At 41.8% G+C, this 22,119-nt stretch overlaps 1 protein-coding gene and 1 non-coding gene across 4 annotated transcripts; both read left to right on the forward strand.

Moving 5' to 3' along the window:
• Positions 1 to 309: 309 nt before the first annotated feature.
• On the forward strand, positions 310 to 19,083 carry Fbxo7 (F-box protein 7). Of its 3 annotated transcripts, none has more exons than XM_046429449.2 (9): positions 310 to 562; positions 4,075 to 4,369; positions 6,968 to 7,195; positions 8,520 to 8,661; positions 10,422 to 10,505; positions 13,077 to 13,172; positions 15,179 to 15,355; positions 17,199 to 17,236; positions 18,404 to 19,083. In XM_046429449.2, the coding sequence occupies exons 1-9, from the start codon at positions 441 to 443 to the stop codon at positions 18,785 to 18,787; spliced, it is 1,566 nt and encodes a 521-aa protein (XP_046285405.1). In that variant the 5' UTR covers positions 310 to 440; the 3' UTR covers positions 18,788 to 19,083. The 3 variants fall into 3 exon arrangements, with proteins under 3 accessions (XP_046285405.1, XP_046285407.1, XP_046285406.1); XM_046429451.2 differs by lacking the exon at positions 310 to 562 and adding an exon at positions 649 to 778; XM_046429450.2 differs by lacking the exon at positions 310 to 562 and adding an exon at positions 654 to 778 and having other exon boundaries at positions 4,227 to 4,369.
• On the forward strand, positions 3,186 to 3,289 carry LOC124083176 (small nucleolar RNA U13). The gene has a single exon (XR_006848676.1). It is a non-coding gene; the product is annotated as a small nucleolar RNA U13 (small nucleolar RNA).
• Positions 19,084 to 22,119: the final 3,036 nt, after the last annotated feature.

The raw sequence follows: 22,119 nt of genomic DNA on the forward strand, positions 1-22,119 counted from the left end.
CGTCCTGTAACAGGACACACCCGGAGCTGCACTCAGCCTCACGCTTCTGAGGGCAGTGCCACGGGACACGGGGTAGGACCTGGTCCTCGGGGACTGGTGAGCGGTGCAGACCGCAGCATCCTTTCCGGCGCCAACGTCCCTCCAGCCACAGCGCAGCAGAAACTTGCGGACGGCCCCTAGCTGCGGCGGACTCTGCGCCTGCGCAGTGCGCTTCGCGGCCCAGACCGCGTCGTCGAGCGCCGAGCCATCGATCGCAGGGGCCCCGCGGCAGGCTGGCGGCGCGGGCTCCAGGGGGCGCCCTGCCTGGAGCGCCAGAGAGCGGGCGTTCCAGAGACACGGCAGGAGGAGCGGCCTGCGCCCGCTGCACCTGAGCACCCCCAGTCAGCTGCGGCGGTCGCCGCCGCCCAAAGCCCCGCGGCCGAAGTGGGACCGCCGCCGCCATGAAGCTGCGAGTGCGGCTGGAGAAGCGGACCCGGCCGCTGGACGTGCCCGAGGCGGAGCCGACGCTGGGGCAGCTGCGCGCGCACCTGAGCCAGGCCCTGCTGCCCACCTTGGGGTACAGGTAGGCGGGCGCCCTGCGGGAGTAGCGCGGGGCGGGCGTGGCCGGGCGGCTCGCGGGCGCGGGACCGGGCTGTCACGTGGGGGCTGGCTCTCGGGGCGTCGCCGCCCGGGGGACCCGTGACTGTGACGCGCGAGGCCGGCGGGGCGCTGGGCCGCTGCGCGCCAGGCCGCTCGGGGACCATGGCCCAGCCTCCCGGGGGCGCCGGTCCCCTCCCGGGTGAGTAGCCGGCGGCGTCCGCGGAGCGGAACCGGGAGCCGGACCCACGGCGTGCACGCGGCTTGCGGGACTCGAGGCTGGAGGCGAGCGCGCTCGCGCCACCCTACCGTTAGCCCGAGTCCTCCTGAGCTGCTGGGGTAGTTCAGTGGAAAAGTTCGCAAAGTTTTGCGCCCAGAGTGAACAGCCCGGTCCCCGTCGATGCCGCCCGCGCTTGTCCCCCGCTGCAGGGCCACGGTAGTGTTCAGCCTGTGGAGTGCGCGGGTGCCGCACCGGCGGGCTCTGACTCTCCCCCTGCACTTTAGCCAGGGAAGCGTGCAGGTGGGATTCAGGTCTGGGAGTTTTCCTGGGCGTGATGCACTTTTTTTTTTTTTTTTCCCTCCTCCTAACATGGAGGTAAACGTTGTCCTTGTCCCCGGAGAACTTGAAATTTGGGGCCGAGAGGTTGAGAAAGATCAAAATTGTCATGAACTTAATGGGGTTGAAGATGAAGCTGCTTTGTGTCCTTGGAGGATACGTCTGGGAATAATGATAATCTGGGGGTAGAGAGGACGATGTAAGGATGGCCTCTCTTCAAATGCAGAACTTGTGAATTTGAAATTTTATTGTGCCCAGAAAAAAATATTTGCTGGGGCTTTTTAGGCGAATTTTTCAAAAGAAAACCTTTTGAAGAGTATAAAAATCTTTTATAAGAGTTGTACAAAGACAAAAAATGAGGTATTATCATAACTCCTTTGAAACATTATAGTCAATGATATGTTTATTGCTACTGCTTGGGGTCAAGCCTAAGTGTATGTGCTGGCATCATTACCCCACCAAGCATTTTTGAAGTTCTCTTGAAGATGTGTGTGTGTGTGTGTGTGTGTATCTACATGTGTATGTATAGACATACATGTTTTGTTATTTTTTAAATAGGCAGGATAGTCTTAAAAGGATGTGTAACCTAAAAGGATATGACTGCTTGCACAAGAACCCAAGTTAGTTTCTCTTTCAGGTTTGTTTTTGCAGTTGAGGCTGGTTAACTGCCAGGAATTTAAGTTTCAGTTTGTGAAACTAAATTCATTCTTTTCAAAGTATTCATTTGTTAATAATGTGTTCATTTGATAAAAATATGACATGATTATTTTAAAGTGTCTTTACTGAGCAAGTGGGCTCAGAATTACTATAAAATATTTTTTAAAAGCCTGGAGTTTCTAGAGTTTCATTTTTCTGCTAAAGTTAACCCCCCGCCTCAGTTTCAGAAAATAGAATCTTGGAAAACTACATATAACTTTAGCAGTAGTTCTTCCCTTTTTCTAGAGTGGGAAGGAAAGTTGACATTTTTATTAGGCAAACCATTTTCTACAAATAGGTATTTAAATATACATTGTACTAGATACTGCTTGTAAAAAAAAAAACTCACCCTTTTGCAGTGACTAATGCAACACATTATTCATTTGAGGTGTTTTTTTTTTTTTTTTTTTTGTCAAAGTTGGAATGGTGTTTCATGGGCAGCTTGCAGATTTTCAACTTTTTGTTTATTAAAGCATTTAGAAAAAGCAGAGCCACTTGTGTTCTAATGAACAGGAATAGTTTCTACTTTAGTAATTTCTCTATCAAGAAATGTATGTGAAAGAAAAAAATGAATTACTTTGGAGCAACTTTTCAACACATAGAATTTTAAGAAAAACATAGAATTTGATTTTCAGAGGAGTACATCTTCTGTTAACCTCTCCAAAAATTAATCACAATATCATTGCTAAGTGTAAATGTCTTATAAAATATTTTATAATGCTTTGGTAATTATGCCTCACCACTATGTGATAAAAAACAATGGTATTCTTCCCAGGTCTAACAGTCCGTTATGCAGAATGGAGAGGTGTTCATTGATTTGTGCTTGGAGTTCTTATCTTGTGTAATAGTGGTTTTTGGGTTTGTGCTGTATTCCATATAAAAAGACTTTTTTGCTGATTATCAGTAGGAAGGATGAACCTTGTCTTTATTTTAAAAAAATATATATATATTTAGTTGTAGTTGGACAAAATACCTTTTTTTTTTTTTTAATTTATTTTTATGTGGTGCTGAGGATTAAACCCAGTGCCTCACATGTGCTAGGCAAGTGCTCCACCACTGAGCCAGAACCCCAGCCCTAAACCTGTACTTTATATCAGTAGAAGGATGGATTTGTAACCAGTTATTTACATACATTCATCTAACTTTTTATGGTTATGAATATTTGGGGCATGGTTTGGTTATTTTGGTATCAATGTAAGCATATTGTTCTGTAAGCACATTGAATAGGCAGCCATAATTTTATCATCATTCCAGTCTTCCAAACTCATATTTGGTGGTGTGTCCATTCCATAAATACTTTATTTGCCAAGAGCTGGATGTACAATTTCAAACTAGATACAGGAGATCCCTGATCTGGATCCTTTTTGATTCATAAGCGTGGTGATTGGGTGTTCATGCTATTGTGTGAGATGTGCCTCCCTCTAAGCCTGTTACGAAGTTGGCCTGTTAACCTGTCTGACATGGGAAAAAAAAAAAAAGATCCCTGATCTTCTGAAACTTAAGTTCTAGTGGTAGGTGTGGGGAAGACGGAAGATAGACAAGTAAAGGCCTTGTTTTTATACAGTGGTGTTGCAGTAAAAATAAAACTTGAGAATGAAATAGAGAGTGCTGTAGACTGGGTGGAAACCTTTTCTGAAGTGACCTTTGAGCTGAGCCCTTAGTGATGAGAAGGAGTCAGTCATTTTAAGATCTGGAAAAGCTAACCAGAGGCCCAAAGGCTGCAGTGAGTTGATCTACTCTTCTGAGTGGCTGGGTGGAATCTCGTGACAGAGCCCAGTGAGAGAGAGAATGAATGGCACAGGTGTGGTGGTGGTGGTGGGGGGTTGGGTTTTGGAAGCCTTGGTGAGGATTTCATTCAAGTTCAGGTCGGAACCCTTGGAGGGTTTTAAGCAGAGGAATGATGTGATCTCATTTATGTTTTAGAAAGAGTATTTCATTGAATTTATTTGTAGCCAATTATAAGACACATTGCTTTACTTAACACTAAGGGGAAAATGCTGTGAATTAAACTAGTATGTCATTGCTTTTGAGAAGCATCCCAATTTCAAAGATGTCAAAATATAAAAAACTATGTATCTTAGAAGTGTTGAAAACATGTATTGATGGTAGGGAAGTAGGCTTAAGTTTTAGCCATTAGAAATCTATAATCTAGAGTCATGCCATATACCTTATATATATTCCAGCTGTATCATTTAGGGTGGTGGTAATAGGTAGCTCTTACTATCCTTATCCGTCTTTCTTGGCAGTTCTGATACCCGATTTGCAATTACATTGAACAACAAGGATGCCCTCACTGGAGATGAAGAGACCTTGGCTTCGTATGGGATTGTTTCTGGGGACTTGATATGTTTGATTCTTGAAGATGCCATGCCAGCACCTAACTTACCTTCATCCACAGATTCAGAGCATTCCTCACTCCAGAATAATGACCAACCCTCTTTGGCCGCCAGCTCCAGTCAGGCCAGCGTACCTGATGAACAACGGAATGATTCATTCCAAGGACAGGCAGCCCAATCTGATGTCTGGAATGACGACAGTATGGTGAGTATAAAAGACAAAGAGAGTAAAGTAGTTGATAAGTCGTTGACACCTCAGCTAACTTCTGTGCTAGTGGGTGTAGTTGGCATCAGTATGTTGCAAATCACGTTCTCATAGAACATTTTCTTTTTAACTTCTAAATACCTGGACCAAGGTATTTGGGCTGGCATTCTGAAGTACCTAGCTTTGCTCCAAGTATTTTGTTCAAGTACTTACTCCTTCAGATCAATTATCCTTTGGTTTCTGTCACTGTCTCTAAGCTTAGGGTGCCCAGTTTTTCTTCTCTGTTCTATTCCAAGGATATGTAATGTTCTGAATTAGGAAAATCATCTGTGTCCAGATATTTGGATATCAGTTTATTTTAGAAGAGTTATTTCTGCCTTATGCAGGTAATCTGGGGGAATGAGTAAGGATATTTAGCTATATATTTAAATTACATTTCTGAGTCTTTTTTTTTTTTTTTTCTGATAGACTCACTCAGAGATAACTTTAGTAGAAGGGCAATTCCCTTTAACTTCTGTGTACTTTTTAAAATAGTTCATCTTTATAGGATATGTGATAGTTACTACTTTCCCTTTGAAAAATTTTGACAAATTAATGTTGCCACAAGCTAGTAATTTCTTAAAATCACATTATTTTGTATTCTAAGGTTTGTATAGGGTAACTGTAAAATTGTAGCAAGAAAACTGAGCTTGATGCTTTAAGTCCTTGAAGCAGTATGATCTGCTAAGTAAATGTGGAAGGGAACATTAAAAAGGGAAGTAACACAGATGAGTAAAACTTGAAACCAAAGGAGGTGAATTTTATAAATTAATATAAATTAATTCCTCAGTTCATTGCATTTGGTCATTCATCCAGTGCCTGGTCTTTAAGGAGAAACGGGGATAATACATATCAGAGCTGAATGCTGTTCTAATGCAGTTTGGTTACTGCTTTCTGTGTCTTGTAAATGATCTGTGGCAAAATGGTCTGTGTAGATGGTGTCAGTGTTTTCTTCATGTCCACCCATGGGAAGGACATGATAAACACTCCTATCAGAATGGCTCAGAGGATGGCAGTTGGAGAGAGGAGTTAGGAGTCAGGCTGATAAGCCCATGGGGAATTCAGATCTCTCACATGTAGTTTTCAGCTTAGTGTAACCCTTTGTTAATTTTCCAAATATATTCTGTCTCACAATACTGTGAGTAGTAAGTGGCCCAAAGTTAGACATTATAAGCTCTTATTTTTCATAATTTAGCTTCATGTTAAGTGGTTTCTGTTTGCTCAAAAAAAAGAAAGAAAGAAAGAAAGAAAGAAAGAAAAATCCCAGACAGGGTTTTGTGCATATGTTTTATGTAGACAGTGTGAATTGTCATTGGCCTCTGGGCTTCAGCAAGTGGATTTGGATCGTTCCACAGTAGGGCTTAGATCCTCAGAGATTTTGGAATAATGTGAAGTATGTATTGCATATAAGAGCCTTAGACGGTGAGTCTGGGGATGTGGGTTGGTTTCAAATTTTTATTAGCTGGCTACCTTGATTGTGTTATATAATATTTCTGCATTATATCATCTATAAAAAGGCATTATCATCTGTCTTGCCTAATTTATAGGATCATTGTAAGGCACAAATGAGAAAACACTTTGAAATCAAAAACATTATGCAGTTGTGAGATGTCATCCTCTAACATCTGTTTGACAGGCATTTATTGAGTATATTACTATGTGTCAGGTACTGTGTTGGGGTTACATAATGGGTGACTTGTGGTCTGATCCTAGAAGAAAGTGAATGCAGGATGGGTGAAGGAGCAGGGGATGAAGGGCCTTCTTTGCTAAAGAGTTTAGGAATTTTGATTTAATTTTTGTAGACTTGCATTTCTCAGTGTGTCCTCTATGAAAAGCATGTTTTATGGGATTTTAAGTGTCACAGGGATATTGAGGAAGGACAGTGTGTCTTGGTTAAATGTTACACATTGCTGTTATTTTTAGACTTCTCAGAGCTTTTATAATACTGATGTATTTTATGAATATGGTGAGTGAGGTTAGCTGACTGTAGCTTGGAGCATTTTCCATACTTATTTGATTGTGCACTGACTTTTTTCCTAAGAATGTCAAGGGGCACCAACTAAGCCATGATTGAGGGAAATTCTGGTGCCTGTTTTGGGGAAATACTGGTGAGTTTTAAACTGGGACATAGGACATGATTGGATTTTTAATGGCCAAGAAACTGGCAGCAGTGGGTAGAATGTACTAGAAGACAGAAGGTGGAGGCAGGAGGAAGCTGCTGGAAGTCAGGAGACAAGAATGAGAGGATGTTCCAGTGGAGTGGGAGGGGCAGCTCGTGGAGCCGCTCACAGTGAGTGTACTGGTTTGGGGTGGGTTAGTGAGGTGGAGGGAGGACTCAAGGATGACTTCTAGGGTGTCTTTGGCATGTCAGCCAGAATTATTGCAGTCACAGGACCTGGGGTGGAGGTTAGGTTCCAGGCTCACTTCTTCATGAGGGCTCCCTTAAAATGTCATCTGTTTCTAAACCCAGTGTTGTGCTTTGGCTTTGAGCCTAGGATGCAAAGTGTACTGTATAAAGATAAGTATTTTGAATGAATTCTTTTTCCTTATCCTCTTCAGTCAGGGCCTAGTCAAGCCTTTGAAGCTGAGTCAACCCAAGATGTCGTGAATATGGAGGAGGGCTCAGGCTTCTGTCCCTCAGAACCCATGCTCTGCAGCGAAGCCACGGAAGGGCAGGTGCCACATTCCTTAGAGACCTTGTACCAGTCAGCCAGTTGTTCTAATGCCAGCGATGCCTTGATAGTGTTGGTCCATCTCCTCATGTTGGAGTCAGGGTACATACCTCAGGTAGGTGCCACTAGCAGCACCCACACACCTCATGGGTGTGTGTCCACTGCATCAGTAAACGTCACCAGGGCGTTGTAGTGTTCAGGCTTCTTTATTTAATGGGGTTGGATATTGAGCATAATTGTCGAACACAGTGATAGGCATTCAGTAAATGTGCCCTTCCCTCTTTTCCTTCCTATTTTTTTTGATTCTTCATTTCCTTTTTCAGTATTTAATATTGCAGAGGTAATAGTAACTATAGTTTAAAAAAGACAAAACATTATGTATGATAATATGTACTGAGTGTGGGTTGGGTGTGCCTAGACAGCTGGTTATTTTTTATGTTAATGGCTTTATGAAATGCCAGTAATTTAATATGACTGAGTTAGGAAGAGAGACATTGTTCTTATGTTGTAGTTGTTTATCTGTATTCTCTCATCCATTTGTTAACCGATAAGCATCTACTGATGTCAGGTGCAGGCTTTGTCCCTGCTCTCTGATTGCTCATACAAGTGGGTGATCCCTATTTGCAAGTTGCTCAGAGTCTGCAAGTGGCAGAGATAAGTAAGCATATAAACTGTAATATGGTCTGGGTTAAGTTTTAGGAGAGACATGATGTATATGGGATGCCAGGGATCACAGAGGAAAACATTTTAAAGTAGAGCTTCTCAAACTTTAATGTGCTAAAGAATGTCTGGGGTCCCATTAGAACACATATTCTGACTCAGTAAATCAAGGGTGGAGTTTGAGCTTGCATACTCCTGCACATGCCCAGGCTGCTGGCCCCTGGGCCACGTGGTGGGTTTCAAGGTGTGGTCATTCACAGATCCTTCACACACGTGGTGTGCTGTGTACTGGGCCAGGAATTAGAAAATCAAAATATTGAACACCCCTGTGCTCAAGTCCATAAATAGATGAAAGAGATAAATAAAAGGAATTATAATATAAATAACAAATAAATTGAGAACATAATAAAACTATATAAAAATACAAACAGAATGTGAGGGAATGACAGGTGTTTTGAAAAGGGCTTTACAAAGAAAGCGATATTTGAAGTTGGGATCTTGAATAATGCCTGCTTTGCTGAGGGGAGAAGTATCTTTGAAGAAATTAACCCTTATTTCTATGATGTTATTTTACCTATTCAAACAAAAATTTTAATAGAAAAATGTTACAATATTCTGTTCTTCATTAATGGTAGGATTACTGATGGGGGGGCACATTTTATTAAGGGAGCTGTAAGGAAGGCTCATTTTTAAACAAGTTAGGGGTCTTTTGGATCTTTAATTTTTTTGAGAGTAATGCTTTTCTTCATTGTTCATTTTCCTTTTATTTTATTCCTCAGGGGACTGAAGCCAAAGCTGTGTCCATGCCAGAGAAGTGGAAGTCGAGCGGTGTGTACAGACTGCAGTACACACACCCTCTCTGCGAGGGTGGCTCTGCCGCACTCACCTGCGTGCCTTTGGGAAACCTGGTCATCGTCAATGGTACCTGGATGGCACAGTCATGGTTGCTGGTTCATGAATTAAGTACAGAGCTTAGGAACTTAGTGTGTTTCTCTTCTGAGTCACTTCAGTGATTGGTGATCATGATGTAATTGAATCTCTCAGCTTTCTTTAGTTTCTAGACCAACGACAACATGTGTCTGAGAGATTATAGAACCTGAGATTGATGTGTAGGCCAGCAGCCTTCAGTCTTGGGGCAGCCATGCTCTTTTGATATCTTCACCTTTGCTTTGGGAGCAGCTGTGATAACAGGAGTAAGATGAGTCATATGAACTCTTCCAAGAATATTTTTCTTTTTTTATGCTTGTCGCATATGGCTTTACTTTATATTTTTAATGAAAGTTTTGAACTAGGCTGGTGAGATTGGGCTGAGGCCCCTCTTCACACAGTTTGGCATCTGTGTGACTAGCAGTGCATAGAAACACTGCTAAGAGTTCTGAGACTTTAGTGTGTATGTTTTTCCTTCCCTTTTCCCCATGAAAGTTATTCTGAATGAACAATTTTTTAAAAAGTTCTCCTCTTTCATTGAGAAATCTCACTGAGAGACAGTACATTCCTTCTTGTATTTCATTTTAGCTCACATGCCACGTGGGTCCATACCGGCTTCCAGTATTCTCTGGGATTGTCTCATTATCACACAATCTGGGGGTTCATTTGAGTGACCAGGATTTTTTACTTTTATTCTGTTTTCTTTTTGAGGTTTGTCCTTTTAGCTGGTTAAGACGGTATGTAAGATTGGAATGACAGCATTTTTATTTGTTTCCCGTGTTTGAAAAAATGTAGGCATTAGGATGACCATCAGCATTTTGTCAACAATTCTTCACAGTTGGCCTTCACTGTTAGCCCGTGGAGCTTTTAGTTTGACATTCTTACTCGCAGAGCTTCAGTAGCTTCTGCCTTTATCTAAATGTTCCTCTGCGCACATCACGGTTAAAGTTACCAAGTAGTCAATGTGAAGTTGTAATTTTTGCCTCAATTTCTTAAGAAAGCACTTAATGACATGCATATAATAACCTCTGATTTCTTAATTTATGATTAATTTCTTATTCTGATGTTTTGTGCCTTCACTGTTCTTGGCAATTGGCTACTTGAAGGCTTGTGTGGCAGCCAGCCATTCCAGGCTTGGTACTTTGAAAAGGAACAGTGTCCTTAAGTCTCTCCTCACCCAGGGCAGCCTGCTTGGTGCACGTGTGGGTGAACACATCACTGGCTCTTTCATGATGTAGATGAAGTGCGCCTTTGTATGCACGATTAAAATTGAACCCTGTGGTGATGTCAAGAATATTGGTCCTTTGGGCCTAGAGTGTGATGATGCTGTGAAAACTAGCAGGATTCTTTTAATGAACAAGGATAGAACCATTGCCAAGGATTAAATTTTAAAAAAAGAAGAATGTTGTTTTTAGTGACTGCATTAGAAATAATGGTTTTATTGTGTTTGGCTTTCTCCTATTGACCTTGTTGCATATCTCTCAATTGCTAATGAGCGGCTGTTGGTGATTCTTAGTGGGCTGTGTATAAAGATGCTTACTGTAGTTTTAAAAGGTGGCGTATGAGGGTGAATTCACTTCATGCAGGTTTACACTTTTGACCTTGCAGTGGGAGAAAGAAATAGGTATAGAGCAGTTTGTTTTATATAATGTGTCCTTAGTGCTTGTGGGCAAGGAAATGCAGGCCTGTCTTAAAAAAGGAAGGCGATTGATAAAGTGACATTTAAAAATCATATTTCTTTTGCTTATTTATAGCTACACTAAAAATCAACAGTGAGATTCGAAGTGTGAAAAGATTGCAGCTGCTGCCAGAGTCCTTTATTTGCACAGAGGAGCCAGGTGATGTAACTGTGACTTGACATGGGTAAAGCTTTGAGAAGTTCACTTTAGAAAAACCTAGAAAGATAATGTTCAAAATAAGCTAATCCCACAAAGCCAAAGGCTGAATGTTTTCTCTAATATGCGGATGCTAATTCGCAATAAGGAGGGGGGGCACTAGGGAAGAATAGTGTTACTTTAGATTAGGTAGAGGGAAGTGATGGGAGGGGAGGGGAGGGGATATGGGGATAGGAAAGACAGTAGAATGAAACAGACATTATTACTGTATGTATATATGTGACTGCATGACCAATATGATTCTGCAACATGTACACTCAGAAAAATGAGCAATTATAACCTATCTATGTATGATATATCAAGTGCATAAATGCATTCTGTTGTCATGTGTAACTAATTAAAACAAAAAAATTTAAAATAAAAAGACTGAAACTTTTAAATGAGATTAAGATGACAGGAGATTGTTCATAATGTCTTTGGTTGAACATAGAACTTGGGCATTAGCTGAATTAAAAATCTAATGTGAGATTAGACCAGTATTAACCTTGTTTTTTTTTTTTTTTTTTCCTTTTTATTAACTCCCCTGAGGAGTGTTTGTAAATTTTTTTTCCTTAATTGCTCTCCTCCATTAAGCTTTAATACCACAAATATACTATGACCCTTTGGAAGGTCACAAACACTTATAGAGCTAGGGTATTGTTTGCTCTCCAGAACCAGGTTTTGTTCCCTTGGGGGCGATCTTGAATTGGATGCATGAACTAGACTGATGAATCTATAAAGGTGCCTTTCTATTAGAATCATAAAAACTTGAAATTCCGTGGCTGTATCACTATATTCATCTCTACCAGGGAGGACTTTGGTATGGAAGAAGTACCCTACACTCTACAGTAATTTTTTAATGACAATTTGATAGGTCAGTAAATAGGTCTAGAGGAGATTAAGTTGCTTCACAGGTATAGACCTAATAAATAGGGGGATTTAGAATTGGAATAGATACATCTGGCTGCTATAATTTTAAAAACAGCTTCTGTAGAGAATCTAGCTCAGATTCTTCTTAATCTTATTTCCCTTATGGAAAAAGGAAATGGAGGCAGAAAGTTAATACCTTTATATAATTTTATGGACTATTTCAATTAAGTATTTAAAAATTTTTTTTTAGTTGTAGATGGGCACAATGCCTTTATTTTTATTTGTTTTATTTTTATATGGTGCTGAGGATCGAACCCAGAGCCTCACCCACATTAGGCGAGTGTTCTACCACTGAGCCACAACCCCAGCCCCTAATTAAGTATTTTTAATAAGGTGCTTTTATGTTGGGTAGAGATTTGCTGTTTGGCAAGTCATTTTAATGAATTTTACTGTGGGTTATAGTGTAGACCCTAGTAACTTTCTGTAAGTACTGTTATTGGACCTTTTAAGTCCCTAATTATTTATAAGATAGGTTGCTAAAGGAAAACACTGAAAGAAAATCAGTTTCACACTTGAGGAAAGGCCTTGAAACAAGCTTATTTTTAAAATGAGGTCTGGACATTAGATTTCAGACTTGAGATTGCAGGTTCACATGGCAAAGATTTAGAGTTTAACTGCATCTATTTCCTTGTGCTTGTGAATCAATTGATAAATAGCATGTTGCTATAGATAGTGAAGTACATAGACATGGGTGGGAAGGGAGCAGGCAGGTGCTGTTGGTGTATTATGCACTATGTGTGGAGCTTTCCATTTTAACAACTCTTCCCAGGTAGTGGTGGTCTCTTCCTTAAACAGGTGAGAGTTTGATAGGTAGGTAATTTGTTCCAAGTTGTACACTTGGTAAATGGCAGAAGTAGAGTGGGAACCTCGGGGCAGTTTGGTGTGCTTCCACACCTTACTGTACTTGTGGATCCCCTGGGATCTTATTGAAATGCGGGTTCTGATTGGGCAGGGCTGACATTGCCTGGGTGATGCCAGTTCTGTGGGTCCATGGGGTAAGTTCTGTGGAGCTAGATACCCTTAGGTTTGTACTCTCCCTGCTCTGCCACTCACTGTGGGGCTGTGGACAATGCTTATTGTACTTTGTTCTATTTTTAAAATGGGAATAATAGTATCTGTCTTTTTCTTAGGGGAGAATTGCTGATGTGAGAAATGCTCAAAAAAATGCTTGGCACTGCTGATACCTAGTCATCATGGGATAAATACTGTTATTTTACTAAGCTCTGAGCTCCATCAGAGCAATTCCCTGCTGTGTGCCCAGGGTCCAGAACGGATTGGTGGACAGTCTGGAAATCCCTGCTTTATGTGTGAATCTCACACAGCAGTTTTCTCTGTGGTCATAGCCTAGGAGCTAGTGGGCTGGGCACAGCTCTGGTGATTTGATTTGGGAATTTTAGCTTTACCTCTGTGATCTATTTTAATCAGTCATGCACTCTGCCTCTTTCTCAACTAGGGACTTTGGTTGCTGTTTATCTATGAAGGAATTACTTATGAATATTGTTTACCACCTTGATTTGGTGGATACAGAAGACAGTCGTCATTTCAAGTTTTTCTACTTGAAAACACTTTTTGTGTTTTGATTTTTATTTTCTAAAAATCTTCTAGGGGAAAATGCAGCCAAAGTGTACAAAGACCTTCAGAAGCTGTCCCGCCTCTTCAAAGACCAGCTGGTGTACCCTCTTCTGGCTGTCACCAGGCAAGGTGAGGAGCGGTGAGGAGTCGCCCCAGTTTAAGACTGGGAACAGCAGTCAGGGGACATGGTATGCTTGGTGACTCTGATGTCTCCCTTCTCTCTTTAAGTTTCTCTTAAGACTGGGCTTCAGTTTACGTCTTCAGTGGTATTACGTCCTTTGTGTGTATTTTCGTAGCATTTTGTCTGTTTTCTTATTGTAGCTTTTTACAGTGTCGTAATTGTGTGATTTCTTTCCTTGTAAGGTTGTGAATGGAAAGTAGAGGTAAGTCTTACTCACTTTGACATTCCATGGTTTAGCACAGATCCCCAAAAGTGTTCAGGAAACACACAAATAACATTAATAAATAGCTTGTACATTGGGCCTAAGTTTTTTGTTTTTGTTTCTTAAGCCAACATTGACTGGGGACTCTGTCCAGCACTTTGTCAGATGTTTACAAGCTGGTGGATATTTAGTGCTAGTAACATTGAAGTAGATTTTATTACACTTGCTTTATGGATGACAGTATCGTGATTCTGTGAGATTTATAGTTCAGTCAAAAGCCTTGTTATTCGTTTTCTCTTATTTGTGTTGCAGTAAAAAATATTTTAAAACTCTTACTCACTTAAAGTGAGCATTTTTGTCAGTCGTGTGCATGTGGTGTGTGGTTTGCTTTCTCTCAAGGTGTGGTCTTTAGCCAGGACATGCTCTCCCTGGGGCAGTGGGAACAGTGAGCAGTGGCCCAACACTGTGTGGGATCTTAAAGCTTTGGCCCAGAAATGAAGGGTCACTTCCGCTCACATATCACTGGACAGAGTAAGTCAAAAGGGGCCAAACCTGATAGTAGGGGCCCATGGAAGTCTAATCACGGTGGGAAGTAGTTGAGAACCAGCATACGATTTACCACAGTCCTTCAGCTGGTAAGGAGTTTCGGACTTGCACAAACAGATACGTAAGCTTTATGTACTATTTATATGTTGAGAAATAAATATTTTTGATTTCAAGCTGCATGGTGCCCTGGCTATTATTTTCTTCTTTAGTTGGTGATGAGAGAATTTGAAATTTGAATTTGAAAACTCTTGTTTGTTGGGTTTTTTGTTTTCTTTGCTAGTACAGACTAGCATTGTAAATATTGCAGAGGAGCTAGTATAGGTTGAACATCCCCAGGTCTGAAAGTTGAAATCTGAAATACTAAAAAATTGGAAACAAGACCTTCAAAAGGTTTTGGATTTTGGATTTTTGGAATAGGGATGCTTGATCAGTGAAGTTTGTGCAAATATTCTAGGATCAAAAAAACTGAATTCTAAAACACTTCTAGTCCCAAGCATTTCAAATGAAAGATACTTGATTTGTAATTAAAAAAATAATTTTCTTTTGACATTGGTACATATTCTTCTTTGTTTTCCTTTCTTGGCTTTGCTTCTGAATTTCTCTATCTTCCTTTTTCTTTAGCCTGCTAAATGTCAGATAATAGTTATTTCTAACTCTTGAGTGCTTGTGTTACACCAAATGTTTTCTAAACATGGTGCTATTTATGCATTTAATTTTCACAACATGGTAAGGTAGGTGCTAGGTAATACTACCAACCCACTGTGCAGGAAATTGACTTAGTTTCACTTGTCCTGAGGCACAGAGCTGGTAAAAGGCAGGGGTGGCGGGGGTGGAACCATTTCTGAAAAGCCAGTGGGTTGTCCATTCACTGCAGCTGAATAGAGGGATTTTATTGCAGTGAATATTGCTGGAGGCAGAATAAGCCAGTGGCAAGTATTTAGCAGTTGACCCTGATATTTATTTAATCTGTATTAAAAAGTATATGTCTTTCTGCAAAATGTAAAGAGAGTGAGGAGCCTAGAGTTGTGTGAGTTCGTGGTAATAGAGTCAGGTGGGGTTAAAGATGTGTGTGGAGGATGCGTACTGGGATAATCGAGAATGACTAGTCTGTCACTGCTTTAGAAAGGAACAGGTGGCAGCTTTTGTGTGGGGAAAACCTGGATGCCCTTGACTCAGTGTACCTGCTGCTTCTCTCTTCTCTTTTAGCCCTGAACCTTCCAGACGTGTTCGGGTTGGTGGTCCTCCCATTGGAACTGAAGCTGCGGATCTTCCGACTCCTGGATGTTCGCTCTGTGTTGTGTCTGTCTGCAGTCTGTCGGGACCTCTTTATTGCTTCAAGTGACCCGCTGCTGTGGAGGTGTCTGTACCTGCGGGACTTTCGAGGTGATTTCCGTGCGGCCCTGTTAGCTTAGGAAGAGGGTCTTTCTCACTCTGGCTGTCAGGGCCAAGGGTACTTGGCTTTGCCAGATGGTTTGTTTTTTGAGTTGCGAATGATAAGGAACACCCTTAGCATAAAGAGATCCTAAGTCTTTGCCTGTGTTCCAGAAACTCTTTCCACTCATTTTTGTGTTCTCAGCAACACAAATAACCCCTTAGACTCAGTGTATTATTTGAGGATAGAGAAGTGAAAGTAAGACAGGTTTGTTCTCTAAAGCCCCCTTCAGCGTCTTGGAAATGAGCTGCGCTTCTTACCCAGTCAGTGGTTGAGGCCTGTTTGTAATTAGGGAGCTGCTCACCATTGACACGCTAGGGCAGTGCCAGGTTCATATGGTCACACTGAGGTGACCTGGTGATCATTTTGGTGGTGGCGATGACATTAGAATCTGTTTACCAGGTCAAGGCCAAAAGCCTGCTCGTGGCACTTCTTTCTGGTGCCTCTCGGTATGTTACTGCATGTGGTGTCTTTCAAACTGTTTGGCCCTGGAGGGAGTCGTGATGTCAACTTAATGTCATTTACAGAAACACATGCACCAAAACAAAGCAAAGCCACAATAGAAAAATCAGTATTTATTTTTTATAAACAGTATCTGTTTATAAAATAGAAATAGACTCCTATTTAGTTATGTTTTTGTAGGTATAGTCTCTGTTGCAGTGCAAAATACATCTTGTGGTTCATATAATAAAAATGGATGATAAGATTTAGCATGTCATCTCAGCAACTAAACATCTGGGGCTAGAAGCCTTTTTTTAAAAGCAGGATACCATGTGTAGTCATTTGGACTATTAAAATTTTTGTTTTTTTTCTTTTAAAACTTCAAAATGTGGGCAGTGTGCGTGCCCTGGTTTGTTCTTTTCCTTCTCCCTGTTACCTACTCTCCTGAATCTAAAGTCTAAAATGCTATTTTGTCATAATTGTCAGCAAATATCATTTTTAAAAGTTTTAAAAAATATTTTAATAAAAAAATAAAGACAAAGTGATGAGCACATCTGGAGAGCGGATAAGGATCGCAGGTTGTGACATGCAACAAAGGACAGACGCCCTTCCTTGCATGTTGCAGTCTGGGTTTCCAGGGGGATCCAGCTCTCTCATTTCCAGATTGTACTCACAGGCTCCTCCACCAGCTGCATGTCCCTGTGGACAAGTGTTGCAGAGTTGGAGCCTTGACTCTGACTTCTGTGGTTGCAATAATTGGTAGAGAAGACATCGCCATCTTTAATCCAAACTCTTCCGTAGTCCTAAAGTTGGTTGGTATCTTCTGTCCTCATGTCACATATAAGATATAAGCACACAAAAAAGATTTAATTGTGCTCATACTTTTGGTAGTTGAAATCATTCTTTGTGGTTGGGAGGAAATAATCTAACCCAAATATGGAAGAAAGCCTAAATCAGCTTGCCCTGCAGCAAAGAATGAGGATTATGATAGGAACCTTGTTTGGTGCAACAGGGGGAGCAGCTGGCACACCTGGATGAGGCTGGAGAGGACAGTGTGCATGTGACCGGTTGAAGGGTGGGGCGGCCACATGACCCTCCAGAGTCCTTGGGATCACAGTGGGAATTACCACAGTGCACTGGGCAGTGACAGCCGCCCCCCCCCCCCCCCCCCCCCAGTGCTATTGAGAAAGGGTTTGAATTAGTTTCAGGAAAGGAATGATGTGTTATGCAAATGTCCCGTGTTCCTCTTTATGCTAAATGGGTAAGTTTCAGTTTCTTTAGGACAAAAACAAATGATGTTTAATCCAGATGAATGAAATGTTTTAATTCCTCATTTTTTGTTTTACTTTCTAGATAGTACTGTCAGAGCTCGAGACACAGATTGGAAAGAGGTAGGTATTTTTAAATATCAAGGCCAGTGTGCTTGACCCAGAAGTATCCAGTAAACTAATGCATCAAGAGTATATTTTCACTTTTATTATGATGTAATGAAACCTAGCTTCAAAAATGAAAACGTTTTCAACTTTTACTTTAGATGTAGTTCTTGTGTTCCTGTAATTATACAGAAAAGAAATTTTTTTTACTAAAAAAAAAAATTATTTTTTAGGTGTAGATGGACACAACACAATGCCTTTATTTTTTTTTTTATGTGGTGCTGAGGATTGAACCGGGTTCTGCCTGTGCTAGGGGAGCACTCTACCACTGAGCCACAATCCCAGCCCCAGAAAAGAAATCTTAACAAAAAGCCTAAGATTGCTTTCATCTTTACATAAAACATTCTTGCTTTGTTGCAAAAAATAATTTGATTTGTTGTCCTAGAATAACCTTAACCATTTAGCTAGTTAGCATAGTGTATTGTGCAAAGAACAAACGATATTGATATTGTTTTATTTGCACGTGATTACTATAAAATACTTTGATAAGACTGAGAAAAATTCTTTAGAATGAAGGACTATTATTATTATTCTTATTCTCTATTCAGCACTCATCGGGTGAATAGAGAAGAATAAAATTCAGTGAAAGTTCTCAAATATGTAAAAAACACAGTACTATTATTTAGGATATGTTCCATACTCAAAAATAGGCACTTATTTTGTATTTTAAGTGGAGGTCCATTGGGGATGTAATTTAGGTGAAAAAAATGAATTAAGTGCTGCCCCTCATCCTTCCAATACCTGACTTTATGTTTTGTGGCATGTCATTTTAAACACATATTTAAATTTCCCATTTTCACAAAAAGCTAACCTACACTTGCGTATCAGCTGGGAGCTCTGAAAAGAATGCCACTCACTTGCCCTCTTTGGATTTACTGTGACCTCAGATTAGCCCAGTGGCTCAGTTGCAGTGGTGTTCAAGAGCAGAACTCACTTGGTGCTGCGCTGAGCGGGGCTGCTGCCCTGTCTGCAGAGACACGCTGGCCTCAGCTCTCCTGCGCACTGCTGTCTGCCTGGACGGTGTGGGAAGGAGGGTGGGGACGGGTGGACGCTGATCAACTTGACTGCTGGGGAAACATCTAAACCACTTACCATATCTTGTTCTTTTTTTTTTTCTTTCTGTAGTTATACAGGAAGAGGCACAAACAAAGAAAAGAAGCTCAGAGAGGGCGGCACGTGATGTTCCTGCCGTCCTCCCCCTACCCCATCCCATTCTATCCCAGCCCCTTGCACCCCTTCCATCCCAGCTCACTGCTTCCTCCAGGAATCATCGGTGGTGAATACGACGAAAGACCAACACTTCCCTATGTCGGGGACCCTATCAATTCACTCATCCCGGGGCCCGGGGAGACACCTGGCCAGTTCCCTCCACTCAGACCACGTTTTGATCCAATTGGCCCACTTCCAGGACCAAACCCTATCTTGCCAGGGCGAGGGGGGCCCAATGACAGATTTCCCTTCAGGCCCAGTAGAGGTCGGTCACCTGACAGCCGGCTGTCATTCATGTGATAGTTTGCAATCTCACTCTGAAGCTCGACTGGTTTTGTTTATGTGTTTTAAAGCTGCAGATGCCGTCTCCCTGGGGTGCCGATCTCTAGTGCTGATCCTGAACATGTGGTGAGAGTTGCACTCCCAGAGCTTTCTGTGGGTATTGACAGCTTCAGGGGTGGTGTGGCCTGAAGGCTGCTCTGTGGAAAGGTTGGCCACAGGAATAGTTGGCTACTGAGTTCCCTGATCTGGATTCCTCTCTAGAACGGAGTTGTTATACTGATAATGTGCAACAGATTAAAAAACCATCTAAGTTACATGGCTATCTTGACTTCTTTTACAGAAAGATATAGAATAAACATTTAGAACAAGTGCACAGTGTTACTTGGATATTTTAAAAGTATCAAAGAACCTACTGAGTTAAGTAGATTATTATTGCAGGGAATTTATATGTTTCTTTTCTTTTTCTTTTTTTAAAGTGGTCTTCCTTAAGTGAAAACTGAATTTATAAAATCAATAAAAGCAAAACTAGTTCTGTTAAATTTGGGCTGGGTGCGTGCTTTCCCTTTCTCTGTAGCTCTTTCAGGTTATGGTGGAACTTCTGGGCGCTGAAATAGCCCTGGCTGAACACTGCTGGCTTATGGGGATTCTTGGTACTGGAGCTGGCTGGAGCGAGGTTGTAGAGACTTCTCTCCCCTCATGTTTTGAACACAGTAGCTTTATTTATAATCTAAATAGATGTCTTCTTTTTACAACGGTTATGCTTTGAGTGCTGATCAGCTACTTGCTTTTCAAAGATAGCCTCTTATTTGAAGAACATTTGAAGAATATTTGCTTTTACACAAAATTCAAGGTTTATTTTTCCTACAACGAGAAAAAGGCCAAGCACAAGTGACTTATCATATATATACAAACAACCATAGAAACATGCTATAGACACGGATTATAATCTGAATCACAATAGGAATAAAACATGAATAGCATTTGCAGAAAATATTTAGGAATATTGCCAATGTCTTCCTGCTTTTTTAAAAATCTGTTTTGCATATAAGGAGATGGCTTGGAATGTTATGTGCTGCAAGAATATTTTGAGTCATATCACAAGCGTAACCTTTTTTTTTTTTGCTACACATGTACATTGAGTCTTTCCATCACAGTGAAGAAAGTCCAGTCAATATGATTTTCTAAAAGCCACAAGACCTTTAGTAGCTTAATGTATGAAAGCGGATCAGGGCTGTTGACTTTTCTTTCTGTGGTATTTTGTAATATCTGAGGTACAGGTCAGTCTTTTTAAAATGAGTTTCTGCTAGATGCCATATGGCTTTTTTCGGCGGGGAGAGGGTCTTGGCTAAAAGGGTCACCCCGAAGCTTTTATGGGCCCAGATATATTCTAATGCTCTGTACACCTCTTTGTGGCCATATAATGTTGAGTCACACTGAATAGATTCTGAGAGGGAGGGAGGTGGGCGTGGGAGACGGTGATAACCAGAAGCACTGGTTTTCGGGATGCAGTCATTTTTGAGCAGTCCTCAAGAGCCCACGATGGTGCTGGCAACCATGGGTACAGGAGCTGCTTCCCTGCCTCTGCTCAGGCTTACTGGCAGGTGTCACAAACCCTCTCAGTTTAGAATTTTGGCCACGGGCCCTAAACCTCAATTTGCGCATCTTTTACAATAGTTCATTACATATTCTTAAAACAATTTTCAACATTTTTGCTCATGACAGTAGCTAAATTCACAGAAGCTTGTGAAACCCTACAATCCTGTCCCTAGACTGAGACTTGTGAGCTGCACATGTTGCTGGTATGTAATGGGAGGGAAATGGCGGTTTGGCAGTAGCCTGTTCAGCGTGTGATTTTCTGACATCAACTTGACCACAGAAGCGAGATGGAGCTCCGGGGCAAGTGTCGAGTGAGGTGCAGATCTACAAGAAAGACTTGAGTCTGTCTTTGGTCCCTTAAAATTCCCCCTTTAGTTATTTTGAGTAACAGGTGCTTGCTCCCCTCTCCCACCCCTACTTATAAATGAAAATTATTGGTTTGGAGGGGCTGGTGATCCAGACATGGGAGGTGGGCTTGCTTTCCAAATTCTCAGTTTAGAATTTTACTGGGATTCCTTGTGTAAAACTCTTGGATTCTGACCTCTCTGGCTCTTACTTGGTTCTTTCCAATGGCTGAAACCACTGCTTTGCTCAATATCTCTGTACTACTTTCTTATTCCTCCCTCTGCTGTCTATTCTCAGGGCCCTGCTCCTGGGCAGTAGTGGCCTACTTACAGAGCCTCCCAGAGGAGCTGGGCAGCCCGCCCCTGTTCTCCTCTGTGCTGGAGCATGGGCTGACTCCTGGGTAGACTCCACCAGACTGGAGGGCGCAGGGTGGTAAGATTATTGCAGTGGCCTAGGTAAGTCACAGAGATTTAACTAACATCACTGTGTCCCCTGGGATTCCCTGACAGGTTGGAGGACTTGTTTCTGATATTCCATAGCAAAATGCTGATGGACAGGGAAATGTCCACTTGCTGCTTAATGGAAGACCGTGGATAACAGACACTTGCAATAGGAGAGTTTGGAGAATGAAATTAAAATTGGCAGAACCAACCGTGTAGATATTATAAAAGGTATTTAAGATTTTAAAGGATTCACACGCGTGCACACACACACACACACACACACAGAGGCGATGCTTCAGATGGGTTTTCCTTAAAGAAATGCCTCACTAATTCCAAAACCATTTCCCAACTCTTCTTGCCTTTTCCTCTTGGCCTATCCATTGAGAGCTGAGCACAAGGTCTAAGTGTCCACATCTCATCTCTGTGAGCTGCTTGTTTTGTTTGTGGAAACACAAGGGAGCTTTTATGTCCTGTTTTCACCAAGCTTGATCAATGGAGCGACTTGGCCTGCTTGTTGCCCCGCCGTCCATTTGTGTTCAGCCAAGCCCGAAGTGCCACCTCCTATTAGAGTCTAAATATTAATTAGGCTGAAACCGTTAATTTAATCAGTGGCCACTTAGGGGCCTGGACAGCTTTTGACCCTTGTCAGTGTGTTTAGTAACCAGCCAGCTCGCCCTCCAGGATAAATGCATGCTATACACATGAAAGGACTTGGGCACTGAGCTAGTCCCCGTGGATGAATTAAGCGACTCCTTGTATCCACAGGCTGGCTTCACTAGCCCAGCCCCTGACCAACCTGCGTCCTTAGTAAAATTCCAGATACACAGAACAGAGTGAGCCACCCAGCTGTTTAATGGAGCTGAGTAAAGTAGGAAAGATTGGCCTGCTTGCTGGTGCTGGGAGGGCAGGGCTGAGGCTGTGGGGAAGCTGTGTTCTGGGGAGGTGTGATCCATATGGCTTGCAAGA

This window comes from Marmota monax, unplaced genomic scaffold (genome assembly GCF_021218885.2).
Source record: "Marmota monax isolate L192 unplaced genomic scaffold, Marmota_monax_Labrador192_F-V1.1 WCK01_AAM20220418_F8-fsc00051, whole genome shotgun sequence".
Lineage (NCBI taxonomy): Eukaryota > Metazoa > Chordata > Mammalia > Rodentia > Sciuridae > Marmota > Marmota monax.